Below are 27,318 nucleotides of genomic sequence, written 5' to 3' on the forward strand. Positions count from 1 at the left end.
TCATCTCAAACTGCTTTATTACAGCTTAAATAACAGTACATTTTAATATAGTTTCTATCTTGCATCCAGCTTTCTGTTGTACACTGAATTTAAAATTAAATACAAAAGATGGATAAGGATACAGTGGGGATGTGTGCAGAGCTCTACAGTTATTTGTATGGAGGGGAAGGGGGGAGGGAGAGAGAGAGAGAGAAGAGACAGGGAGAAGAAAGGGAACTGATTTAATCTTTACTCCTTTTTGTTGTTTTATTTTATTTATTTTGCCAACTCCAGGCCTAATGCACAACGACAGCACTTTTGTTTTTGTACAGAATGTCGCGGAGGGAGAAGAGAATGGAAGATATGCCACTAGCTCTAAGTAAAGCGCGTCTCTCAGTACACGCCACAAGGGAACAACAGAAAAACTCTGCCATTCAAATGCTGCAATTTTTTTTTCTTTTTTATTATTAAAGGACAGAAAAAACCTGTTTGTTACAAAACGTCTCTAGCATTCTTCTTTGTGTCTGGAATTTTTGTTTTGCTACAGAAAGAATGATTTTTTTTTTGTTCTAGTTTATTCAAGTGTGTGTGACTGCGTGAGGGTCGGTGTAGAAGTGTTTTTGAACTCCATGAATGGGTAAATTGGGTCAACCAATGCTTTTGCTTCTCTTGAGTGCATAGCTTTGTGAGTTTAATTGAATTATATGCACAGAGTAGCAAAATAAAGAAAAAAAGGAAAAATATAAATATCATTGTGATGATCTATAACAGGTTATTTTCTTAAAGAAAAACATCAAAGGACTTAGTTCCATATGCACCTCTTTTTAAGCAATTCTACAGCATGCGATTCTAAGAGTTAACCCACCCATGGCAGACAACCAAAATAAGATTTTTTTTTTAATTTTTAACTTAAAAAGTTTTTCAATATCATTATTTTCAAACATTGATTTTTACAACATGTCATTCACAGAGTAGTAACTGGTTTTCCAAGCACGGAACGGGCACCTCTGTTGAAACCGGGTAAAAATTAAAATTGAGTCACCCCAGACCCGCACACCCTCCCCGACCCCCCACTAGCCCGACCCCCCCTCCCAAACAAGCTCATATAGGAAAATGGAAAAGAATAAAAAAAAAAAAACAAAAAAGAGAGACGGACATGAAGCAGAGAAGTAAAAACGTTTAAACGATGGTTTTATCACATTACTCCACACTGTCCTAAAAAAAAAAAAAGAAAAAAGAAAAGAAAAGAAACACGTTTTGAATGGACTTTTCGTTCTTGAAAAACGAGCATTCATCAGTATGTGCTTGGTTAGTTCACATATTCCAACAGTATTCTACATACGCAATGTTTTATTCCTGTGCAAACAAAGATTTATGACTAGACAGAAACAAAAAACCCCTGGCAAAGTACTGTGGGACTACATACACATCTGGCCGCGTCTAGTGGACCCTTGCTCAAGCTCAAAACCGCTCACTTTAACTCCTCCTCTCTGACATGATAAAGCTGGATTATAACGACAGTGATTTTTCTCAACATAGTATTATCATCCATCTACAAACTTGATTCTAAAGTATTTAAAGACTAGGAGATAGAGTGCTTTTGATCCTCGTCTGAAAAACACTAACCACCGAACAGCTGAGTGTAAGATTTGGGGTGAAAGGGGTGGGAGGGAAAGGGAAGCTACCCCAAAAAAAGCTACCAAGGGATAGCTCGTTTTGGGGGGGAAAAAACGAACAATAAACCGTCTTCTGCTAGCCATACCGTTAGCCTAAACGACAGCTGTGGTGTGATGCGTGGGTTGTTTAATATTCGTTCATTGCGATAGGGGAAGTGGTCCCAGAAGGAATGCACGATTACTGCTGACCCCCCTCTGCCCACATCGCCAGGCTGAGCCCACAGATTTCTGTGATCTAACTGAGGAAAACAATTGTGCTCTTTTTGTTTGTTTGTTTTTTCTTGGGAAGGAAAATCATTTTTGCCTTTTTGCTGTGTCATCACGTAATGGGGTCAGTTCTTGTTGTGTTTGAGAAGATTGGATATGCAATAAAACCGAACATTTTGATGTTGGAATGGTCTTCCAGTCAACTTTGGAGTCCGGACGCCATCTGTAAGAAGAGCAGAGGGGGATGATCATTGAGGGACGTGAAGGTTGTGTTCATAACATACACGCACACGTGATCCTGTGGTACGATTACAAACACACACATGATCCTGTGGTACGATTACAAACACACACATGATCCTGTGGTACGATTACACACACGTTATCCTGTGGTACGATTACACACACGTTATCCCGTGGTACGATTACACACGCATGCGCGCGCGATCCCGTGGTACGATTACACACGCATGCGCGCGCGATCCCGTGGTACGATTACACATACACGCGCGCGATCCCGTGGTACGATCACACATACACGCGCGCGATCCCGTGGTACGATCACACATACGCGCGATCCCGTGGTACGATCACACATACGCGCGATCCCGTGGTACGATCACACATACGCGCGATCCCGTGGTACGATCACACATACGCGCGATCCCGTGGTACGATCACACATACGCGCGATCCCGTGGTACGATCACACATACGCGCGATCCCGTGGTACGATCACACATACGCGCGATCCCGTGGTACGATCACACATACGCGCGATCCCGTGGTACGATCACACATACGCGCGATCCCGTGGTACGATCACACATACGCGCGATCCCGTGGTACGATCACACATACGCGCGATCCCGTGGTACGATCACACATACGCGCGATCCCGTGGTACGATCACACATACGCGCGATCCCGTGGTACGATCACACATACGCGCGATCCCGTGGTACGATCACACATACGCGCGATCCCGTGGTACGATCACACATACGCGCGATCCCGTGGTACGATCACACATACGCGCGATCCCGTGGTACGATCACACATACGCGCGATCCCGTGGTACGATCACACATACGCGCGATCCCGTGGTACGATCACACACGCGCGATCCCGTGGTACGATCACACACGCGCGATCCCGTGGTACGATCACACACGCGCGATCCCGTGGTACGATTACACACGCGCGATCCCGTGGTACGATTACACACGCGCGATCCCGTGGTACGATTACACACGCGCGATCCCGTGGTACGATTACACACGCGCGATCCCGTGGTACGATTACACACGCGCGATCCCGTGGTACGATTACACACACACACACACGCGCGCGATCCCGTGGTACGATTACACACACGCACGCGATCCCGTGGTACGATTACACACACGCACGCGATCCCGTGGTACGATTACACGCACGCACACATATGATCCTGTGGTACGATTACACGCACACACACGTATGATCCTGTGGTACAATTATACACACATGCACGAACACGATCCTGTAGTTTGCAGAGTGAGAAAACCATTTCTGAGCTGCGATAGGTCATATACTTTGACCGTTAGAAAACAAAATATCTGTTAAATAATCCAAATCTGTGTATTACATAAGGGTAAGATACAGGAGCTGCACCTCTGCTGAGTAATGGTAATGTTTACAGAGCACTTACTGACATTTGTGCATTTGATGGAGGTACCAGTCACAATACTAAATGGGTCTAAACTTCATAGTGTCTTCCTGGATCATAACGTTTGGTGCTCATAAATAGATTCCACTTGATTTTAGGTTTCCTCACAAGCGCCCTCTAGCTGAACCTGAAACCCAGAAGAATTAAGGAAGTGGGAGGTCCTTGTAGCTAAATGTTCTGATTACACCACACAAGCATCATTTCCTGGAGTTACATCACGTCACTGCACCAGCAGGGGGCAGCAGAGGAGCTCATAATTCAGCTGCTGCAGTGCCAAGGCAACACAGTTCTGAAATGGCACTCTCCCCGACACTTTAAGAGGCCACTTCCCACAACACGTGTACTTCACGCCATCTGGATAAGTGCAACAGGTAAAATCAAAATGCGCATTCTGAAAGCTGTTGAGACTTCAATACCGCACGGGTGTCCGAATGACAAGCATCAAGCTTGGTAAAATAGTCGCAAAAAAGTTCGTAGGGTTCACTCAAAACCACCGCCTAGGGCGGATGACCCTGACCAGAGTCACAGACCGCGGCCAGACCGCACAACATCTGGAACCGACACGCGAGGAAACAAGACTCGGGAAAAGCCCGATAACCATGTACTAGATTACAGGCTACATGGCTGTTTTCCGCAGCGTTTGTATTGCCTGTGAATTTGCCGCGCTCGGTCAAGTGTTGCTCCCTGTCTCACGATTTCCAGCCACGCCCACCGATCGGGATGCCGAAAGTGAACGCAGGCGCACTCCGCTCACGCGCCGTTAAACAGCAACGCGATACTCGCCCTCCGAACAGCTCGTGCTGTGCTCACCGCCAGCTAAAAAACGAGTACGAGTGTCGCTCGAGCGTTTCTTCTGAGGTAACGGACATACAAAGCATATATATATATATATATATATATATATATATATATATATATACACATACACACACACACACACACACACACACACACACACACACACACACACACAGTGTAAATGAAACAATGAAACAAATGAATGAAACAAAGACAAGAAACTAGCCGAACAAGCAAACACGGCGAACCACCACATGGTGAAGCACGGGGAGCTCGTACTGGGACACACTTGTACTGGGACACACTCGTACTGGGAAGCTTGGTGCTCAGTAGCTAGCCGTCAAGCTAAAGCTAAGCAGCCTTTCGCTTTCGGCACCACATTATGCTGCTGCCAAGGATATTTGTTGTGAACTTGCTACTGATTGAAAGATATCTGTATCGGTTGCAATGTTTTACGAGGAAATGCGTTTCTCAAGGTTAATGTTGTGTGGTGATATTCATGATGCATTTGACCACGAATTCCCTGAAGGGAACCATAGTAGAGAGGTGTCGGATTTGGGGATGTCGGACGGATTACGGGGGGTGCACACAGGTGGTATTATTAATAGTTTCCATCCCACAGAATCAATATCACACAGCAGCACAACATTTACTGAGCCCTGGTTCAAAGTTTCTCTTACACACTCAGTTGCTCTGTGATCTAGGACAAGCCTGCTTTAGCCTTCACAACATTAGCTCTGCTAACTGCAGAACAGGTTTTACATTGGCTTAAAACAAGCGACATCTGATTGGCTGCTGTAGGACTTCAGCAGGTTTGGCTGCGCTCACGGTTCAGGGTCAAGGAAACACTCACTCTACCGCATTCCTGCCCCGGGGCAAACGAACCCGTCGACCCACGCGTGCGAGGTCGCAGTGCAACCGTGTACCGGGACAACCGCGTCCCGGGGCAACCATGCCCGAGTACCACCCGAGACACCGTCTGGAACCGCCAGACAAGTGTAGCCGATTACAGATCAACGTATCAGATTTCCTGTGCAGCCTTTTGATTACTGGAAAACAAACATACAGCCATCACGTGACTGTTTTTGCTCACGTCAGCACATACAACATGTACGCCTTGCTCACGGCACACGCAGCACGTCACACGCAGCACGTCTACGCTTCGTGGTGGAGGTGCCAGACCACCGTTTGGGGCTGCGTTTCAGCCCGCCGTAGGGTGTGGCCTTTGAGACGCCAAAGACGAGATCAGAGACAGGAAGTGGTCATCAGGGTGGGCGTCCTCTCATTGGTCAGTCCCGCGCGAGCAGCGTCCGATTGTGCGAGGGCGGGAGGCTCTCACCTCGCGTCTTTAATTCCAGATCTTCAGGAAGCTGTCCCAAGAGCCTGTGGCCACCGCCATGCCATCATCGGTCACACCCAAGCAGCTAACACGGTTATCATGGCCCGCCAGGACACCTGCAACACACACACACACACAATTAGCAATCAAATAATGAAAGTGGGGGAGAAAGCACATTTTATGGCTTAAATGGACCCTCATCTTTTATCTTGCTCTGACAAAAGGTAGACCACACAGGCAGATATATCCATTTACATTTATAGACTGTTACAGCCATCACCATTAATAATGTCTTAATGTCCATTACTGAAGGGAGGGGCGCACTACTGAAGGGAGGGGCGCACGTGACCCTGTGCCCACATCATCGTGAAGAGGGGGGGGTGCGCACGTGACCCTGTGCCCACATCATCGTGAAGGGGGGGAGGGGGGACACGTGACCCTGTGTCCACATCATCGTGAAGGGGGGGAGGGGGGACACGTGACCCTGTGTCCACATCATCGTGAAGGGGGGGAGGGGGGACACGTGACCCTGTGTCCACATCATCGTGAAGGGGGGGGGGCACACGTGACCCTGTGTCCACATCATCGTTAAGGGGGGGGGCACGTGACCCTGTGCCCACATAATCATGAAGGGGGAGCGGCACGTGACCCTGTGCCCACATCATCGTGAAGGGGGGGGGGGGGGGGGGGGGGGGGGGGGGCACGTGACCCTGTGTCCACATCATCGTGAAGGGGGGGCGGCACGTGACCCTGTGTCCACATCATCGTTAAGGGGGGCAGATAGTGGAACACTTCAGGCATTTGTACTTTGGTACTAGCCATCATGGACTATTGGGAGGGGCAAATGGCATCTTAGTGGGCGGAGCCGAGGGTGTGGGCGGAGAGACGCTGCATGAGCACGGCTTCATCTCGGCCAGTGGCGTTGGTAATATGGCCGTCCGAGCAGACGCACACACTCGACAGGCACTGAAGTATTTATGCGGACGCAACACCGGCGATGCAGGAGCTGCACGTGACCCGCGGCTAGCGGAGTCTCTCTGGGTGGACGTCACACGCAGACGCGTCACACGCACACGTGAGGACGAGCAAAACCAGGCGAGATCGTGCAGGTTTAAGAGAAGGACTCCATACTGCATTACCACTTAAAAATCAAGTACAACGTATGATAGTGCCAGCCATGGCTAAATGTAAACGCATTTAGGCACAAGTATTCAGAAGACAAAAAATAGGAATCATTAGACTGTGGCAGTGTTGGAGCTGCACCCAGTGGTATTTCCAGTATATTCCCCAGGTCTGGCTAGCAAGTATTATAGATCCAGGTCCAGTATTGGACGTGGTCTGGATATGGCCATAAACCTATTAACGTACAGAACGTGTCGCGTTGCGTAATTTTCGGCTCAGTAAGAATTTCCTATTGGCTCTATAATGTGTTTTGCTGGCGTGCAGAAGCGTGGCCCTCATCTGGCCGGCTCACCTGCGCGGTCGGCTTTGAGGGTGTCCCACACGTTGCAGTTGAAGTCGTCGTAGCCGGCGAGCAGCAGGCGGCCGCTCTTGGAGAAGGCCACGGAGGTGATGCCACAGATGATGTTGTCGTGGGAGTACACCATCAGCTCCTGGTCGGCGCGCAGGTCGAACAGCCGGCAGGTGGCGTCGTCCGAGCCCGTGGCGAACGCGTTCCCGTTGGGGAAGAACTGCGGGGACGAGGAAGGAGGGATGAGGGAGGGGTCACCAAAAAAGGAGGCGGGGCGGGGAGTTTGGGGGCGTGGGCGGGCTACGTACGCAGATGGCGTTGATGTCGGACTCGTGGCCGGTGAAGGTTTGCCTGCACATGCCTTCTCGGATGTCCCACAGCTTGGCGGAGGCGTCGCAGGCCCCCGACACAAAGAGGCGGGTGTCCGGGGCCAGCGAGAGCGACATCACGTCACCGGTGTGGCCCGCAAACGTGGTGGTCTGCTGCCCGGTCTCGATGTCCCAGAGGGCACTGCGAATGACGGAGACAGGCAGGTGGCTCAGAGGACAGGTGGGCAAAGAGCCGCAGGGGCTTGTGGGTAGGAAGCATCCGGCCTACTTCTACGCGAGAACATTTGCGGGTTGTTCGAGTGTAGTTGGAAACTCTTTCAAAACGATCTGAAAGGCAGCACGCACTCCGTGATGCAGCTAACGACCTTAAAGGCACCCGTGTCATGACTAAGAGGGAGAGAGATGTTCTGGTTGAGTAGCACTCTCATGATGTAAAGGTCACTACTGAAATCCTTCAGAACGCTTACTGAAGACACTTTGTTTAGAAAAATCGCCTTGTGTTTGTAAACAAGTGAAATCGACTAGCGACATTTCTCTCCAGGACACTCGAACGGTCGAGACGCGCGGACGTGGACAGTCAGGTGCATCAAGCCTGTCGGTCTCTGACGCAAGCGGCTAAGGAGGCCGTGTTGGCGCAGTACCCTCGCTCACCAGGAGGTGTCGCCTGAGCTGGTGACGATCTGGTTGTCGTCCAGGAAACGACAGCAGGACAGATAACCTGTGAGAAAACACAAGGCAGAGAATGTGATGATGATATTCAGGAGCCCAGGCAGCACAGAGAAAGTTCAAATAAATAAATAAATAAATAAATATCAAGCTAAAATAAGACTGGAACAAGCTTATTAATAACATCACAGTGAACAGGGTGCTACTGTCAACGACGGGGATGCGTCGGATCTTAAATCGGTGGTTCGGAGTCTCTTGGTCCTGCTGCCCCGAGACAGCACATCCTCGTCGGATAACCGCGCTGATCAGAACGGGATGAAAACGGCGTTCCTGTGGTTCTGAGGGGCAGCTGCTCTTCCTCACCCGGTTTAACCCCCGGGGTTAGAACTCAATCCCTCGCCGGTCCACTCCACAGGGAGGGGTAAAGCCCCGTCAAGGTCAGGTTCTGGGGTTAGCTCGTGGCCAGAGGAAAGAGGGCGGGTCCAGGGTGGTGTAGGGGCGTGTCCAGGGTGGTGCGAAGGCAGGGCTACGTACCCGTGTGGCCGGCCAGCTCGCGGCTGACGCGCACGTTGCCCTCGCGGGTCTTCAGGTTGTAGATGGAGCAGATGTTGTCCAGGCCTCCGCAGGCCACGTAGTTGCCGGACGGGGCGTACGCGCAGGTCATGACCCACGAGGAGCGCAGCGGGATGGCGTGAACCTAGGGCAGGTGGGCGGGGTCAGAGAGGGGGAGGGGCCAGTCACAAAGCTTCTTTAATACAGAATTGCAAATAATAATAATAATAATAATAGAAAGACTTCTTAAATTCAAATAGGTCAAAGCAGGGGATCAGAATCCACCATATGAAACAGATACTTGGATTATGATCAGTAGAGCAAACAAATACAGAAAACTAAAAATGGAGAAGGACACACACACACACAATCACACACAAACACACAATCACACACAAACACACAATCACACACAGCGAGACGCATGGGAGGAAACCAGCTCACCTTGTTTGTGGTATAGCTGTCCCAAATAATAAGTTTACCATCCTGGGACGCACTGACCAGGAGCCTGCGGAGAGAATGACAGGTGGACCACGTCAGGTTCGGCTGCAGGACTCGACAGGTGGACCACGTCAGGTTCGGCTGCAGGACTCGATAGGTGGACCACGTCAGGTTCGGCTGCAGGACTCTTGGTTCATCGTGGCTAGCCGGATCGGACCGGGACCGCCCAGCCAGACGGCAGAATCACAAACGCTTCTGAACATGCGTGTTCTGAGCCTCGGAAGCCCCTTTCACGCTCAGGCTGGAATTTGCATGGCGAGGTGGCGATATTTCCCAGAGTGCCCGTGGTTGAACTGCGCTCTGATATGCAGGTAACCCAAAACCGGCTCGGTCAACAGCGCACAGATCGTCGTCACGCTATGCGGCCGTACAGAACTTCCTTCTCGCTATAATTTGAATATGCAAAGCAGCCTGCATAAGGACTCTTTCTGCAAGAAGGATAGGTGGCGAAGACCACGCCATAAACCGGCCCATATGCAGCCCCGCCTACACCAATATGCAGATCACCAACAGCCAGACTAATACCACCTCGGGGGAAGAAGAGGGACTTACAGAACCTGCTTAAACCAACCACCTCACTACCCCCCCCCAGGTGCCCCCAACCAAAGAGACAGGTTAGGAACAATAACCTCACAGCAAAGCTACGCTCACTACTGCTCAAGAAGGTGCTTAGCTGAGATTTCTGGTGCCTGACCAGAACCTGATAACCGGGTTGGAACAGCGGTCTCCTCCTCCTGTAGGTTAACCACGTTCATCCACATCAAACAGCGGCCCAACTTACACAACGGTTCAGACCTGCAGACTGGATTACACCGTACGGTCCACCTGGGCTGAACAAAAGCTGAGGTTTGGGCTGAAGAAAGCGTGGCTATAATTATCTGCTGGCCTTACCTGACCCATCTAACGTTACAAATTAAGGTCAAGGAAAAACATCCGTCCTAACTTCGGAGGAGCGCAATTAATGTCGGGGCCACAACCTACTTGTCCATGACACAGAACTGGCCCCGTCATAATTAGGAAGCTATTTCAGCTTCATCGCAATGCCTCCAGACATCACGGAGGGAGCAAAAACACAACTCCGTGAAAACAACTCCGTGTTTCTCAGCACCCGGGTGTGGGCACGGGGCAGGTGTGGGCAGGGCCTGGATGGTTGGCCACGTGACCCCGTTAGCGCAGGCAGAGAACCGTGATGTGACGTAGCGGGCGTTGGGAGGGGTATGGGGGTTGGTCTCGCCTGCAGACAGCCAATCTGCCCCCTGGTGGTGGTGGAGGTTGAAGTACAAGCATGTAGCACATCTAGCGCTGGAGAACGACCGCAGGCCAGGACACGCCGGACACTTCCTGTTTCTTTTAAAACCTCCCTTTTCCTTCAGGCAGCCTTTCAACAGCCCCACCCCAACGTCACAAGTCAATAGTAGAATAATGTGTGTGCGGTGTGTTTCCTGTGCCTCTAGCCGGCTGGCTAGCTTCCACGCGCCCGAGCCGTGTTTGCCGGTAGGTAGGGGAGGAGCTTGCTGGCATTACCTCGAGTCAGTGCCCCAGTGCATGGCATAGATTTTGGCCAGGTGACCCCTCAGTGTCCGCCTGGTACGCATCTGAATTCGCCCCACAGGGTCGATGTTGGCTGTGATCTGTGCGGGTCCGGAGCAAAAGAAAGGAGTGAGGGCGGGTCCGAGAGAAGGGTTGCATTTCTGCACCAATCCTGTGAAGGCGGGTGGGCGGGGCTTACCTGAGACAGGGTGGCATCGGCGCACGCTTTCCTCGCGTCCTGCGCACACAGAACACTTGTGTCAGCTTCACCGAGATCTCGCGTTCTCTGCGCTAAACCCCCCCAAGCTGAAGTTTTAAATTCGTACGATGGTGTTTTAGTACACCGTGCCGTTGGTTATTTTCGAGCACGCTTGCACGCGCCTTCGTGGGTGGGCGAGAGAGCCATCCCTCCTCACGTGAGAGACTAATGCGAGGAATGCCACGTGAAGGAGCGTTGCACGTGCACTCTCCTGCCCTGACTGTAGGGGGAGCTCCACTGCTCATGTGAGCCACTTTTACACAGGGTTTCAGGGTTTGCTTTTCTTTGTATAGTGACATTTGGTATATGACAGGTATGATTAAAAAGTCCCTAATTAATACAGCCCAAACTAGATTGCATTGATTGTAGTACTCGGTAAAAGCATTTCCTCCTGCCATGTAGCCATAATGTTTTAGATTAAAAAGGTGTTTAAAAGCCACATGCAAAAAATGAAACCATGAATGATAACAGTATAGTCATGAAATACAACCGTGTTCCCCTGATGAACAGTGTGGATAACACAGTCCACTGGATAGATTCAGTTATATTCTGCTATGAATGTCATCGGTGGCACATGTGATTATCAGAGCTGTGTGTGTGTGTGTGTGTGCTGGACTCACTCTGATCTGGTTCTTCAGGAAGAGCTGTGTGTGTGTGTGTGTGTGTGTGTGTGTACAGACTCACTCTGATCTGGTTCTTCAGGAAGAGCTGTGTGTGTGTGTGTGTGGTTCTCACTCTGATCTGGTTCTTCAGGAAGAGCTCTGTGTGTGTGTGTGTGTGTGTGTGTGTGTGTGTGCGCGTGTGTGTGCGAGCGTGTCCTAATGTTTAGATTGGGTGAAATGTCAACAGATTTTTAGTCACACGTGTAGTCACACAGGAAGAGCTCTGTGTGTGTGGTTCTCACTCTGACCTGGTTCTTCAGGAAGAGCTCTGTGTGTGTGTGTACAGACTCACTCTGATCTGGTTCTTCAGCTGCTCAGCCTCCTGACGTAACTGGTCGAGTTCGCTCATTTTCCTCTGCTAAATGATGTGCTTCACTCCTGCCGCGCACTGTCACTCACAGATCTGAGGACGAGAGAGAGAGAGAGAGAGAGAGAGAGAGAGAGAGAGAGAGAGAGAGAGAGAGAGAGAGAGAGAGAGAGAGAGAGAGAGAGAGAGAGAGAGAGAGAGAGAGAGAGAGAGAGAGAGAGAGAGAGAGAGAGAGAGAGAGAGAGAGAGAGAGAGAGATGGGTAGGTCAAGCCCATAGCATAAGCTTAGGGAGGCACAGTGGTCAGTGACAATATCCACTTACAAATCCTTTTAACTTAATCACCCTTTGTCATTTCAATTAGTTCAAGTGGAACGATCCTTTGCAAATGAAAGGAATTACTTTACTTATGGAAACATGATCAATTTCTAGACACAGAACAAACACCTTGCAGTGCCACAGTGACACTAGATCAACAGCGACAGCTCCCGTCACAACGCCGCCTTCACGAGGTCTCCGTAAGAAAGGACAGCAGTGCGGCCGCAATCTCCTACGGAAATGTCACCGACGCAAAAGCCAGAACGTCTGGGCGAGCCCACTGGCCGCGCGGAGTGGGCCAGGACCGTGTGAAGGGCACATATGGTACCTGACAAGTGTGGGGCGGAGCCTGCGCCCCCCCGGTCTCACCGTCTCGCCCAATGGCACGGAAGGCCAACCGAGAAACGTGCCCCGTAAGAGGGTGGAGGGGGAAGTTCCGAGGAAAATCAGGCACGGCGGAATCGCGCTCTCGCTACTGGAGACGAGCCGTCCGTGTCCCTGCCAACCCGGCAACGCTGTTACTAAGCAACAGAGCTACTGCAGCTAGCCTCTGCACCGGTGCAGCGCGGAGGCTGTTTGGGAAGCCGGATGACCAGCGGGGTAAAGAAAGTCGGGGGGGGGGGGGGGGGGGGGGGGGGGGGGAGCAATAACCGGGTGGGGGGGCATCTTTTACAATCATAAGGAAAAAAAACAAAAATAAAAACCACACCAAGATCTACAGCCAATGAGGTGTCACCGCGTGAGGCGGTGTCAGAGTACGAATGAAAGGTAAAGGCGTACCTTCAACTCCCCGCACAAACGTGGGCCCAGAGTCGGCCTGACCACCTCGTCTACCAGACAGAAGAGCGCGAGAGAGACGCGGGACACAGTGCTACCCCCACCAGTGGGGAGGGAACAGAAGAGAGAGGTGCCACCCCCACCAGTGGGCTGGTCCCTGGGATCGTCCTCCTCCTGCACCAATGTCACTCCAGTAATCCAGGGACACAGTCGATTCAGCTCGTCTACGCAAATCCGGTTAACGGGTGAATCTGCTGATGATCCCAAAAGCACCAGCTCGCCTTGCTGACCCAAATCCGACGGCCAACGCACTCAACCACCAACACTTTCACTAGCACCACGCCGCCTGAAATTACAACGTCTCTAAAACCGCACAAAACCAAAAAGGTGAAGGTACGACTCCACCTCCATCAAAATGAAAAGGTGTGAGATGTACGTTAATGTGTTTGGAGGTTTGGTAATGAACCATTAGCTAAACCAAAACCTAAGTCAAACTAATTACCCACCACAGTTTTCCTTAAACCTTTCCTAAAGTTTTTTCCTTTTAACCATAAAGACCACATGAACCAACAGCTAACCCACATACTAGACAAATAAAATTACAAATTTGGGTAACATCTCTTTCCCAATGAATAATGCAACTCCTAGAAGCCTCTAGGTTCTCAATATCAATTATACCGTGTGTGACCAAATCTTACCTTGCCCCCTTTATACCCAATACAGATCCTTTATGTTCGATGGCCAAGGACCTTCTGAACAAACACTTCCTCCAATGTACGTCTAATCGAATCTCGCCAAAATGCTATGTTCCAATTGGTCGGTGCAGCCAAGTACGTCTGTATTTAGACAATGCGTCTTAAACCCAACATAATCCAAGTGATAACGTGTCATGCTAATATTGCTAATGCTCCTTTTAGCTGTCAGAAGCGCTACGGGTTAGCGCTAGTGTCGTCCCCCCCGCCCCGCCCAGGAGTCCCATGACCTGAATATGGCCTTCCTGAAGCACGTTGGAAAAGGAAAAAATAAAAAGGCCAGCTAACGACCAATCGAATCATTCGCATGTTCGACGGGAGAAGGAAACGGAGTTGTAGGAGCGCTAATGTGTTAATATTCATTTGCTGAAGCTCATGGCGCTCTTGGGCTGGCCGGGTGTTTCAGGACTGAGGCGGAGAGAAGATTAAACCTGGTTCTCTAGACTGGAAGAGAGACTGTCCACACAGCTGTGGGTTCAGTGGTGGCTCGTTACATCTGCAGAGATTGCAGTGCTGGTCAACCCACCTCGATCATACAGAGATGGAGGGAGAGAGGGAGGGGGGGGGGGGGAGAGAGAGAGAGAGAGAGAGAGAGAGAGAGAGAGAGAGAGAGAGAGAGAGAGAGAGAGAGAGAGAGAGAGAGTCCTAGCTCATATGTGCGCTCCCCTCCCCCAACCCTGCACTATATTTAGTGAGGTGGTGGACGGCTTCGGCAGAGAGGGTGGAAGCAGGCTTCACATTTTCCAGCGATGCATATCAGCTCAGTCATCTCAGCACAATGATACACACACACACACACACACACACAGGTTCAGGCCCATGCCACGCTCATTCATTTCACCAAAAGACTCTGATGACATTAGTAGCTAGTTACTGGCTGCCGGGAGATCGATCCGTTTCCCTCGGCTGTAGCCAGGCAGGAAGGAAATGGGACTGTGAGGGACTTCCTGTAGTCTGAGGTGGGCGATGCATTAATGGCGGCAGCTGCCCGTAAACCAACATCGTCTTCAAAGTCTCAAAGCATCAAACTGAAATTGATCCAACCCTCCATATCGACACAAAAATGGATGCCCTCAGCCAACAGGCTCCTTTTGAAGGACTGTATGGACTAACCTTTGGTTTGTTTTTTTAAATTATCTTCCTACAAGGCCTCTATCCACTTTACCAAAGCAAATGGAAGAAGGTAGGGTAGAAAGCTCAAAGCAAAGACCAAGTTGCCTCTAACTGCATCTGGCCAAGCAACTTGCACGGGTGGACCGCTTTAGCAGGCACCTTGTTTCTATTCCTCTTGTAATGAAATAGCAAAGCCCTGTCCTGAAGTACACCAACAATGTGCACCCTGTTTACCCCAGGACTGCAGGTGTGTTGCCAAGGAGGGTGACCAAAGAAAAGGGGTTGTTGATATTAAAAAAATAATTAAACTATTTGAAGGATGAACTTTTCCCTCGGACCTCCGTCCCAGGTCGGCCAGGACGAGGTGCGGCGACCCAAGCCCGTCCGCCTAGACAGAGTGTCCTCACAGCTCGCCAAAGACGTGAATGAACATCTTACACTGGGAGTGAGGGGCAATAGGACTGCTTCATTCACCACATCACTTCATTCACCACATCACGGCTCCAGCTGTGGAGGCCTCGCACAGATTACGCTCAGATTTATTTTTTCCATGTTGCGATTACCATTTAATCTGGCTGCACTCGTATGCCGCATTTCGCAGCAGACGCGGTCACAAAGCGGCTTTAATAACTATTGTAAATATTATCATTTGAATTCATGAATACAGTATGATGTTTTTAGGGCAGGTCACCCACCTCTAACAGGGAGATTAGCCTAATGGGAGTGTACAGTCCAGAAGATGAGCTGGGGCGTGGTCACCTTCAGCGCGCACACACACACACACACACACACACACACACACACACACACACACACACACACACCTTATCCAGAGCTGCTTAGCCCCACGTTCCCCTTGCATAGGAGATGCCTGGTCTTAAAATGGATACACGCTTCCTTTTCCTGTTAAACTACCACACAGGACATCCATCAAAACACACACAGTCCACCAAGTCTAAATACAAAAGAGAAACATCATAAATCCAGGGGCCAGTTTTTCCTGACTGAAGACATCTTGGAGAACTTGTCCCACATGAGCAACGTCCAGGTCCCCATGGTCCTAAAGCCCCTCCCCTCCCTTCAGCTCAAGTAGAAACCGCAATCTCGCCCGTGCTGAACTGCAGTGTTTGTCAAAGGAGAAGTTAAATCAGTGTTTCGCAGTACGTAAGCGGTTCAAAGTTTGCATACGCAGTCTTCCCCACACTGCGGTATCTATTAAACATGGCGCCCTGATTCCGCTGGTTGGGGCTTAATAATTTAAGACGCCTCCCCCTGCAGGGCAGACACACTGGGAGCAGCAGGGAGAGAAACTCCTTTTCGCCTGAAGAACCCAAAAACGTCACGCGGGTGTGGAAATGGCGGTCGAAGCCCAGCCCACCAATCCGGGCGACACAAGCCCCCAGATCCTGGGTTATTCGCACCCCCGTTTGATCACGACTGCAAATGGGTAAAGCATTCTTGGAGCTGGGGCGTGAAGGGACCCAAAAGGGCAGGGGCGGGGCCTCTCGGGCCAGATGGGCGTGGAAGAATCATGCAAGCGCGTGGTGTCAGGAAGGGCGGGGGCGGGGCCTCTCGGGACAGATGGGCATGCACGAATCATGGTGAGCGTTTGATGTCGGGAAGGGCGGGGGTGGGGCCTCTCGGGACAGATGGGCGTGGACGACTCATGGCAAGCATGTGATGTCAGGAAGGGCGGGGCTTCTCGGGCCAGATGGGCGTGGACGAATCACGGCGAGCGCATGGTGTCAGGAAGGGTGGGGGTGGGGCCTCAAGCCAGATGGGCGTGTACGAATCATAGCCAGCGCGTAGTGTCAGGAAGGGTGGGGCCTCTCGGGCGTGGACGAATCACGGCGAGCGTCTGGTGTCAGGAAGGCGGGTGCAGAGCTCTTCGCTGAGGGCGTCTGGCTGTCGCAATAGCTCAGCAGGAAGTAGAAATGCTGTACCCTGCTAAAAGCGTGGGCCACTGCACAGAGGGCTGTGGGGGGGCACTGGGGCTTTTGCGTCTTCCTGATAAGCTGCTGTTTGGAACCCGCCCGCTGGTGCATGTGTTAAAGAATAGTGGCCTCTTATTTGCCAGACTAGGAGAAGGAGGTGGAGGTGAAGACTTCTGTTAGAACCTCTTGGTGTAACACGCTTAAGGTCTGATGTGGGTGTCAACACAGTTGTGGGGGGGTGATTTTGTTTATTTAACATTTTCATCTGGACCTTGAATTGTTTGGGGGCGGTACACATGTTTTGAATTTTGTGTGCCCTGTACTTTTGCTCGAGACTAGTGACATCACATGACCACAAAGTCAGCTGAATGTGTGCGAGAGTGTACGTGTGTGTGTGTGTGTGTGTGTGTGTGTGTGTGTGTGTGTGTGTGTGTGTGTGTGTGTGTGTGTGTGTGTGTGTGTGTTACAAACAGGAAACGGAGGGTGGAGTGAGCCAAAGAACTAGGGCACACACAGCAGTCGCGATCGTATTATTGAGTCAAAAACACAAGCAAGATCTGAAACACATCCAAATGTGTTCAGACGCCTAAATACTTCACAGTACTAGTATTAGGTTACATGTTATAGGACTGTTTTATTTAAAAATTCTGCAGGTTCTTTAGCAGTTTAAAGAAAGTGCAAAGTTGTACAAAGTTTAGATATGAGAGACATATGGGGTGGGGGGGGGGGGGGTGTGCAGCTCACACCGTTGGGAAAAATCTTCAGATTCTTTGGAACTGCCTGTGGTCTGTTCATTGTAACTGCAGGACAAGCTTTGGCAGGAAGACGTTGCTCTTAGCGGCTGCCTGTTTGGGGTGGGGGTGGGGGGGGGGGCACACACCGACTACACCTTCAACACCGCTGCTACGCTCCAGCCAACACTAGTGCTATTCCATCTCTCTCACACACAACGCTCACTCCCAGGTTTAGGCCGGTCCAGGGCGGGTGTACCCAACACTTGTGCTCGGCCATTGGCCCAGAGGGACACTGGAACAGGAGCTAAAGCGAACACCCCCCCCAAATCGCTGCTGTCCTAATGGCAGCTGCAGGAGTCGGGCGGGAAGAGGCGGAGCTGTAAGACGGTGCATGAAATATTTAGCAGCACTCCGCACCCCCCCCACCCCCCCCCAATAGAGCATCTTCCATCTGAATCCAGACACTGGCGAGGGAGGATTCTCTCTCTCTCTTCCCCCTCCACACTCACCCACTCTTCTCTCTCTCTCTCTCTCTCTCGGCAGAGGTGGGCAGGACAGCCTCCGTGTGGCCTGTATCTGGAGGGTGCACAGCAGCTCATGCATGCAAACGTAATTGAAACACAAGGGGGTCGCGCAGGGCTCCGCGGATGAGGAGGCCTGGAGGTCACTGACGGAGGAGACGCAGAACCTGCTGGAAGGCGCTCCTTAAAAGCCCTTCTCTGCCTCTTTTTTTCCTTCATTCTCTCTTCTCTCCGTCTTTCTCTCGCTCGGCCGTGCCGCTCCTGGCTGCTTCCTTTCTTCCCCGTCAACCACACGGAAACAAACGGCGCCGGGCAGGGCCTCCGACGTCACGCGGCACGGTTCTGGTTCACCACGCCAAATCAATCAGGCCCCTAATGCCATGAGGTCATCGCACGGGAAGGGAGGGGTCACAGGTAACGGGCCTACACTTACTCACGGTCATAAAGCGGAGCTACGCTCACCAACAGTGGGCTAACGCCACCCACTGAGATCTCCATCTGCAGACCTACGACAGACAGCAGAATTTCGGACATTTACACACCAAACGTGGACGACAACATATTAAGTTAAACAGGCCCAGCGACCTCGGTCATGGAAACGTCGTGCCTGTTCTGAAGATACGGACCAAATCTGCTTGTTTTACCTGTACAGGAGCAGCGCCCAAAAGCTCGGCCTGAGGAGGCGAAAGCGTTGAGTGCTAGAAGCGTTTAGCAGGGTGAGCACTCTGCCCCTCCCGACACCCCCTCTATCTCATTCAGCCTTCTCCTCACACCAGTTATATCTCCAGGCCTGGAGATCATGACATGTTCCTCACATACCAGCTGCATGCTCCATAGAAACAGTCGCCCACGGACACACTGGCCTCCCTCCGCCTTTCCTGTATCCCCCCCCCCCAATACCATTTACTCGTTTTGAGGGAAATAGACTACATGAAACATGGAGTCAGAGCATGTGCACAAGTGAACCACAGCTGCACTGGTGAAGTCAATGAAGTAAAAGACTCCGATGAAACACACGTGAGTGCTCAAGTTATCAATTAACCAATCAAATGAGACGTTCTTGGGAAAAGATTTGCGCCACACTGATTAAAAGGGAGAAGAACCCACCAAACCACTGTCATGTCAAGGCGTAAAGCACACAGAAGAACAACGCCGAGAGGACAAGAGCCATCCGAGGACATCAGGAAGAAGGTGGTGACATCCCATCAGTCTGAGCAAAGCTACAAGACCATCTCCAAAAGATTCCAGCTTAATCCATCCACTGTAAATCAAATCATTTACAAATAAAGGCACTCATCGTCATTGCAGCTCTGCCCAGATGTGGACGGCCATCAAAATTCACACCAAGAAGCACCAGAAAAATAATAATTCAGGTAAATGCCAAACCACACATCACCTGCAGAGTTGAAGATCTCTCTGGCAACATACGAATAAATGTACATGCGTCTACAATCAGGAGAAAATCAATAGACATGGCATTCATGGGAGAGTCACTAGAGCACTGGGACAAACCAGAGGCTGGAAGTCCATTCTGTGGACAGATGAATCCAAAGTTGAACTATTTGGCCATAATCACAGGCACCACATTTGGAGAAAAGTCAAGAGAAGAGTCTCCTGCCAACAGTGAAGCATGGTGGTGGGAATGTGAAGGTCTAGACCTGCCTTTCTGCCTCAGGACCTGCTTGATTTTACATTATCTTAATCAAGCATCAATTCCCAGGCACATCAAGAAATCAGAGTCTCCTGCCATCAGTCTGAGTTACAGCTGGGACAGAAACGGATTATGCAACAAGACAACAACCCAAAGCATTCCAGCAAAACTACCAAGGAATGGCTTAAGAGAAAAAATAAAAAGATTCGCAGTCTGGACTCACACAATCAAGGTCCAGACCTCAATCACATAGAAATGTGGCGAGACCTGAAGCAGGCGGTATTTTACATAAACTACTTACTCACTAAATTTACAGAAAATGTGCAATATCATGATGCATCATTATCTTGATATGAAATGACCAATATCCAGATATGAGATTTAGGTCATATTGCACAACCCTAGTTTCTACCATAGTACTGGAAATAAACACTAGCTACAAGCTGTCCAAAAAAAGTCACACCCAGTAGGTAACATGGGTGAAACGATATACCGTGTTACTGAAATATGATGTTGGACATGTTCCGTGTAGCTGAGATTTCATAATGAAACAAAAGCAGTGAAAGAGAAAGCACAGGTCTGTCTGTCTGCACTAAAGCAATCCTGGAGTAACGCTAGAACACACAAGCAATACAAACTAGAGTAAAACCTCCAGGCTAACCAACACTGTACTCCGTTTTTAACTTTGCGACACAAATTAATGGCATAGTTTGCTTTGTTAGGACAGAAACGCGATGCTTCTCTGACGATCGAGCCACAGGCGTGCACAAAACCCTAGAGCGGCTGGCCTCGCCAACGCCGACGGGGACACCCGGGGTTCCGCGTGCTGGACTCGGACAGGCCTGCACGGGTGGCGGGTCGCGGCCCACTTGTCCTGTTCATTTGTTTGTCGTCTTTTGGGGGGGGGGGGGGGGTGTCAATGCATGCGTGGTCCGCAGCAACGCTACAGCGCATCAGAGCCCAGAGCTCACTGCCCCTCTGGGTGCAGCAGCACCGTCAGCACTGGCAATTGTGGGGCTATTTATAACCGCCTGCTTCTGCCTGTGCGGAGACGAGGGAAAGGGCGGCTTCGGGGACCTTCTTGCGCTAAATTCTTCTATTTTAGCACTTTGCATTTATTTAACATGCGTGACGCTTTGTTTGAAGCAGCAGGGCGTGGTTAATCTAGATGTGAACTAGGAACAAATAAGATGTGTTGGTGAATGGAGCACTTCACTCCTCTCCACACTGAATGTTACTAGATTGGAAAAAAACAGGATGGGAATATCCCAACCCCTTATTCTCATCCAAGACCATCACTTTTCCACTGGAAAACGGAGAGAAAGGTGTCCAATTCACAAGACACAAATCAAATGTTGACCAGTGGTTTCATTTCTTGTGGTAGAAGGCAGTTCCTGTAGGGCAACAATGAAAGTCTCAGAACAGTTTCCTCTTATGCGTAAAAATAAATAATCTGTCAGGCTATACAACAAATATATTGCACTTAAACAATGAATACTAAGCCCTTTCAAATGCTTTGCAGTCAAATTATTAGAAATGAACAGGAGGGTAACAGTAAAAGAGAAAGGTGGAACGCAAACGCCATTTCTCTTTTCGCAAACGCCATTTCTCTTTTCCCAAATTTAAAGAAGGCCATTTTTTATGGGCAAGACATCATGCCATCAGAATCGTCGACACTCGATATATAAATAGAGCGTAATATCTGAAGAGTGAGCAGGGAGTCAGAGGACCACTGCTCCGTTATGTAGGCCACACGCAGCAATGGAACAGAGAATCTGGTAAACTTGCTCGGAGCAGAAATGACAGGGCAGGAAAAGGTCTCCTTTACAGTCTTAATGGGACATCGGACTGCACCGCCCACCTCCGTGGATGTGACCTTTGATAAGAAAGACTCGGTATTGCGATGGATCTCCACGCAGAGCACCATAAAAAAAATTAAAAAACCAAGAAAACATTCTACAGGCAAACAAACAAATAAAATCTACAAACGGCCTTCTTGTGTGGTATAGTCCTCAGAATGCCTCACGAAGAAAACATGCCCAGATCTTTAAAGCCATTTCCAGTCCCCCAACCCCCCCCGAGGACTTTTTCGGCTGTAGACCAGTCCGCTGGTCATACAGAGCCAGTCTGCGACCACAAACAGGTTTGTTTACACTCCAGCTCCTCACAGACGGGAGGCCCGGGCCGGCCTCGTCCGCCTGCCCCGCGGCCTTCCGCTCCCCATAAATCGTTTGGCCCAGGAGTCTCCGTCACCCTGCGAGCGCCCCCTACGGGGCAGGAGGCCAAGCACACGTGGCCGAGCTCAAAGCCCAGACCTCCCCCCTCGTCACGCAGCCCAAGCTGAACCGGCTGCCCTGGACGGCACCCGCGCTCAGACGCCAGGTGCTGGAGAAGCTTCCGGAAAGTGGCGGTAGGCCATGATTTTGTCAAAGCGTTCAAGAAACTCGTCTTCAATTGCACCAATCACCACAAGCACGCAGTTAGTACAGAAAAAAAGGGGGGGGAGGGGGCAACACCAGTGAGGCGTCACATGACTTAGAGCTAATCCTTCCAGTCAGCTTCCTCCTGTCCACCTACAGCCTTGCACGGTAAACAAGGTGACCAGCCTCTGTTCACAACGCTGCACCTCAGGTATGGCATGCAAAAGGCTCAGTGAGGCAGGGGCCACTGGTTAAGCTCTGGCATGCAAAGCAACTCTTTCCCCATCAAGTTTGGATATTCAAAACTGCTGGTTGGCGCGCACCCGTTGCTCCTTAACGGGCTCCATGCAAACCAGCCGCAGTGTGGGTGTGTGGGAAGAGTCCTGGGACAGAAGCACAAACTCCTGCCCACACGGGTGAGGGTCACCTAATGCTTTCTACTGGTCACATGGGTGGGGGAAACTTACCCCCTGTCAAGATGCATCTGTGTTCAAATATGCTCCAGTTATTGCAGGCTACACCCCCCCCCCCCCCCCCACATAAAACAAATATCTGAGAAAAGGAAATTAGGCCCTGCATGACACGAGCAGGCTACCGCTATGGCCCTGCGTTTAGAAATACACCAGTGTGTATGATGGTGTGCCTTCATCTAGACTGTGAAGCAGGGCCTGAGAGGACTCTAGCTACTGAAGGTTAGCCAGACAACGCTCGCAAACCACCCACGGGAGACACGGCACTCCAATAGCAGCAGAGTTTAGACTTTATTTTGAATTTACCCATCAATTCTGCACACTGATCAAGAAACTATGAGCTGTCCACTTGGGCAGTCACCACGCACCTTCGCACGTTACCAACCCTGAACTCCGTGCAAGGCCGTAGAGAGCAACAGATTCTTATTACTGAAACTTAGCATTTTGTTGCTGCCATTTCCAGAGCTGCATCCAAGAACACCCACTGCCAAACAACATTTTAACAAGTATTTTTAAAATCCCTTGACTGAAGAATAAGCACATTCTGGATTAGTGCTACCTAGGAGAAAATTGGCTACAGGATCAGTCGCTACAGATCCTGGCAAGACAGGCTTCCTGGCTTCAGTGGCTCTGAAAAGCTTCTGCAGGCTACTGGTCAACACGTCAACCCAGTACTGAAGACCAGTCCAACCCCCCTGAAATGGCCTCTTGAAATGCACACAGACACAGGAAAACCCAGTAAAGCTTTCAAATTGTACAGTGGCATCAACGAGAGCAGGAACCAGACTGTTAAATGCTTCCTGCTGTCTGCACAGCACAACCTATATTATTCATAATTTATTAGAATTTTGGTTCTGAACAAATATCGTCTTCCGCTGGTCGGTAAGAAGAGCTTTGGTTCGAGCACATCGCTAACATCACACAATTAAAGAAGCCGCAAAGAAGCCACAATAAACTCAGGACTGGCTATCTGCTCAGGTTCGCTTACCTCAGTTACACGTGAATGGATTCTGTGAGCTGCAGGCACCACAGTGCATAACTGCAGCCCCCACTCACCATTCAATATCACTCCTCACCTCCGACACGAAAACGTGCAGTCAGACATTAGTGTTCTAATGAACGTCATAATATTAAAAAACACATTACCACATCCTCCTCTTTTTCTGAAGCACCTGAGCACATCTCTGATACACCTACGTAGAGCTAGGCGGGAGAGAACATGGAAGAAATGTCTCGAAAAATGGCTGACAGGAAACGCACGCACACTTCCTGCTACAGGAGTTTTGCTGGGCGTTGTAAGACTGCTACTGAGGTCACTTTAATTGCTCGGTAAGTGCAAAAGGAAAAGTCTCCTGCACGTTGGAAAAGAGTAAAGAGTAAAGGCAAATTTCCACTTAAGCAGGGTTCATGAGGCATTAATGTGGTCCAACGCTGAGGGTTTGTGGTCAGCATGGTGAAGGGGGAGAAACACACACATACTATGAAGTGTCTGTGTTTCTCTTTTATTCTTAAGTTCAAATCAAACCCTAATGTTACGGTACCGCTTGTAAATTCTGAGATTCCGTTCGTAAAAACGGTTGCAGTCAAAAAGCAGAGTCCGAAAAATGTTAAAAGCAGCTTACTACCAACTCCAAGACCAAATCCATCAGTCTTTCATCGCATTTACACCACCAACATTAAATCGTGCTCAAACTGCATGTTAGCAGCACAACTGTGCTCACGTGTGCATTTGTAATGATATTAAATGTACAGTTCTTAATGAGAACTCAGACAGGCCATTCTTCAACCACATATCTCACAGCATATGTACTGCTCAGCTGACACCGTACAAGCTACCACAAATGGGCGCCTCAATCTTGAAATGCTGAAATCCACAAATCACACAAACAGTGGGAGTGGCGCCGTGGTTCATTCAGAATATGAAGTCATCTCAGTCTTATTGAGCTACAAAAGTAAGGCTTGTAACTCAATAGTGCCATTCCAAATATATGACCATAAAATAATATGGTTATATTATTATAATATAATATGGAGGCTGACCAACACTTCAAAAGTCCAGGTCCAAAGACAGCAGGAATATGATCCTATTTGGGTTTGCTGAATGAAAAATGTAATCTCAAAGAATGCAGCAACACCCCCCACTCCCAAACAAACATTTAAACAAATTTCACAGGTCAGATCATTCTATAAGCATCCTATGTTTCGCTCATAAAGCTTATTTACTTAACTGGAAGCTGCATCTGGAATCAAAACCTAAAGAGTAAATCTAGAAATGTGTGTATCTGATAACTATCATCAAGCATCTAATGTTTATGAAGTAAAGGCACTTTGGGGCAAAGATGAGGTCTTGTGATAAAACGTATAAAGACATGATGCCTCTCTAAAAGGCACTTTACTGTGAGTGTTACTTCAGGGCAAGGACGTTAAGACCGGTGGGTGCCCTGGTAATACTCACTCAACATGAATGCATGTGTGAGTGCACACAACTATTGGGCAAACAGTGTCTTGTCCAAACGTGTACAGAACCTCAAGTCATGTGTGACTTAGCATACTTGTTATGGATCAGGAAAAAAACTGGGAATTGTGTCAGTTATCACTTCCTGGAATAATGTGTAAAATCACCATCAGAAACTAGCCTGAATACTTTCTTCCTGGCATACACGACCTAAATCGTTTTGGCAATATTTCCCCTCAAGATTTTTCACATTTTGTATACTGTGTAAAGCTGCTCACGTTATTTCCCCCCTTCTAAATCAGAAGTTATGGTTGGGAACATTCAAGCCATTGCTGCAAATACATTTTTTAAACATTTATTAATTCCCCAAAAGGTAATAAGCTACTAAACAATACACAAAGGGATGTGTTAAGGACACTACTACATCTGTAAAAAGAAAGAACACGTCCTCAAATAGCCTGCAAATTCTGGAGGAAAAAAAACACTATTATTCCGCCTCATGCCCCTCCATGTTGTCCTAAATCTGTTGTCATTAACGCGTCTCATTTCGCTTTCAGACCTGCAAAACATACGAAAAACACGTTTCGAGCGATATTTGAGAGTAAATACGACGGACGTCGTGTTAAAAAATGCCCATTTCCAGGGGCCACGGTGCCCGGGCTGGCCGTCGTCTTCCTCGGTCGGAGGAGCGCGGTGTGGAGAAGAAGCAGCGCCGCCATCTTGTTCGCCGCAGCTGCTTGTGTGGAGAATACGGGACCGTTCACTCGGGGAGGGGGCCGCGCAGGACGGCTCCGTCTCCCGCAATAAACACCGTATATTACACCAGCGAGGACGTTTCGCGGTCGTGTGCGAAAAAAAAAATATATATAATTACAGTCGGCGTGTTTAAATGAACATAACACGAGTGGATGGACGAGGGCTGAGGCACACCGTGTTCACACCCATGAGTGTGGCGGCCCCGGCGGTACCGCCACCTTCACGACACCGCGGGGCGGCCCGCCACACGCGGCCTCGCCGACCAGCCTGTCCGTGTGACCGGGCTTTAGGCGTCTGAATGAGATTATTTCTCTCCCTTACAGTCAGAATTCCCCCTCCCGTGTCGGTGCATTTCTACCTTTTCAGTTCACAACACTGGGACGAGCTGCTTCCTCATTTAAAACGGTGCCCGTTTCCTCTAGTGTGAATTCGAGGTGGCGGATAATAGTTACAGCACGAAGGCACAGATTTATACCCAGATTAACGAGTTAGTGGATGGTTAAGAGCGGAGGCTCGGTTTAATCTGATGAAACACGCCCCGGCTGGTCGCTGGATCTCCAGCTCTGACAGCACCAGGCGAGCCCGACGCGGCGGCTGGTCCGCCCGGTTCTGGTCCGTCTGCCACCGTCGCGGTTCTTCTCGTCAAGCTCCACGTTCAGATTTGTACGTGAGGCAAGAAAAACTGCGATATGGTGGCTAATGCAGACAATAACTGCCTGAACTATGAGACCTCCACCCAGCTTTGCTCTCATGGCCGTGTGAGAGGAACACAGGTCCAGTCTGTGTTAATTCTGCCCGGACCAGGGCGCTGGGGTGGCCCTGGTGGGATATTTGGTTAAAAGAGAAACAAAACCAGATTAACCAGCGTTGCTGATCCAGGACAAGGGAACCAGACTCCCCAACACGCCCTGATTTCAGCTGTTTCTGGTCGCTGTACAACCAAGAGAGTCTCGTCCTGTACACTAGAATAGGAGCAGGAAAACGTGGGGGTGGTGGAGGAGGTGGTGGTGTTGGGCTTCACCCTCCTCTACACGAGTAGCCATCTTCAGTGTGGTTTTAATCGTTATTGCATCTTTAAAACACAGTCTCCCACATGTCCACCAAGCCCACTGCAGTCACTCCAGTCCGGTTTGTTCCCTCACCGTTTAACGTGTTGCTGGATTATTAACGCGTTTAGTCGGGTTAACCCGGCTGGACCAGCCTGCTCCAACACCACAACACGGTCCAACGGTGGACCTGCGTGCGTGGACGAGGCGTGCAGGGCCGGTAACCCGTTAACGAGGTCGCCACTGCTGACAGCAGATCGAATAATCCGCCGTAAAACAGTCGCACCGCCGGGATTATGAACCTGGACCCTGGATTAAGATCAACGGTAGCTGCACCAGCAGCCCTGCTCGCCAGGCAAATATTTCTGCCACATGACGGTTATTT

At 50.0% G+C, this 27,318-nt stretch overlaps 1 protein-coding gene across 3 annotated transcripts in view; it reads right to left on the reverse strand.

Annotated features, from left to right (window-relative positions):
• The window catches only part of gnb1a (guanine nucleotide binding protein (G protein), beta polypeptide 1a), a 27,920-nt gene continuing 602 nt past the window's right edge, over window positions 1–27,318 (reverse strand). Inside the window, exons 1-11 of one of the 3 annotated variants that reach the window (XM_077003056.1) lie at window positions 23,823–23,911; window positions 11,973–12,083; window positions 10,959–10,997; window positions 10,754–10,860; window positions 9,173–9,236; window positions 8,711–8,873; window positions 8,162–8,228; window positions 7,490–7,691; window positions 7,185–7,401; window positions 5,711–5,826; window positions 1–2,085 (exon numbers count right to left, since the gene is read on the reverse strand). In XM_077003056.1, coding sequence (XP_076859171.1) covers window positions 5,720–5,826; window positions 7,185–7,401; window positions 7,490–7,691; window positions 8,162–8,228; window positions 8,711–8,873; window positions 9,173–9,236; window positions 10,754–10,860; window positions 10,959–10,997; window positions 11,973–12,029 — 1,023 coding nt within the window. In that variant the 5' untranslated portion in view covers window positions 12,030–12,083; window positions 23,823–23,911 and the 3' untranslated portion in view covers window positions 1–2,085; window positions 5,711–5,719. Of the gene's footprint in view, window positions 2,086–5,710; window positions 5,827–7,184; window positions 7,402–7,489; window positions 7,692–8,161; window positions 8,229–8,710; window positions 8,874–9,172; window positions 9,237–10,753; window positions 10,861–10,958; window positions 10,998–11,638; window positions 11,677–11,972; window positions 12,084–23,822; window positions 23,912–27,318 lie in introns of those variants that run through there. The other 2 variants (XM_077003055.1, XM_077003057.1) reach the window with 2 other exon arrangements.

Source organism: Brachyhypopomus gauderio, chromosome 4 (genome assembly GCF_052324685.1).
Source record: "Brachyhypopomus gauderio isolate BG-103 chromosome 4, BGAUD_0.2, whole genome shotgun sequence".
Classification (NCBI taxonomy): Eukaryota; Metazoa; Chordata; class Actinopteri; order Gymnotiformes; family Hypopomidae; genus Brachyhypopomus; species Brachyhypopomus gauderio.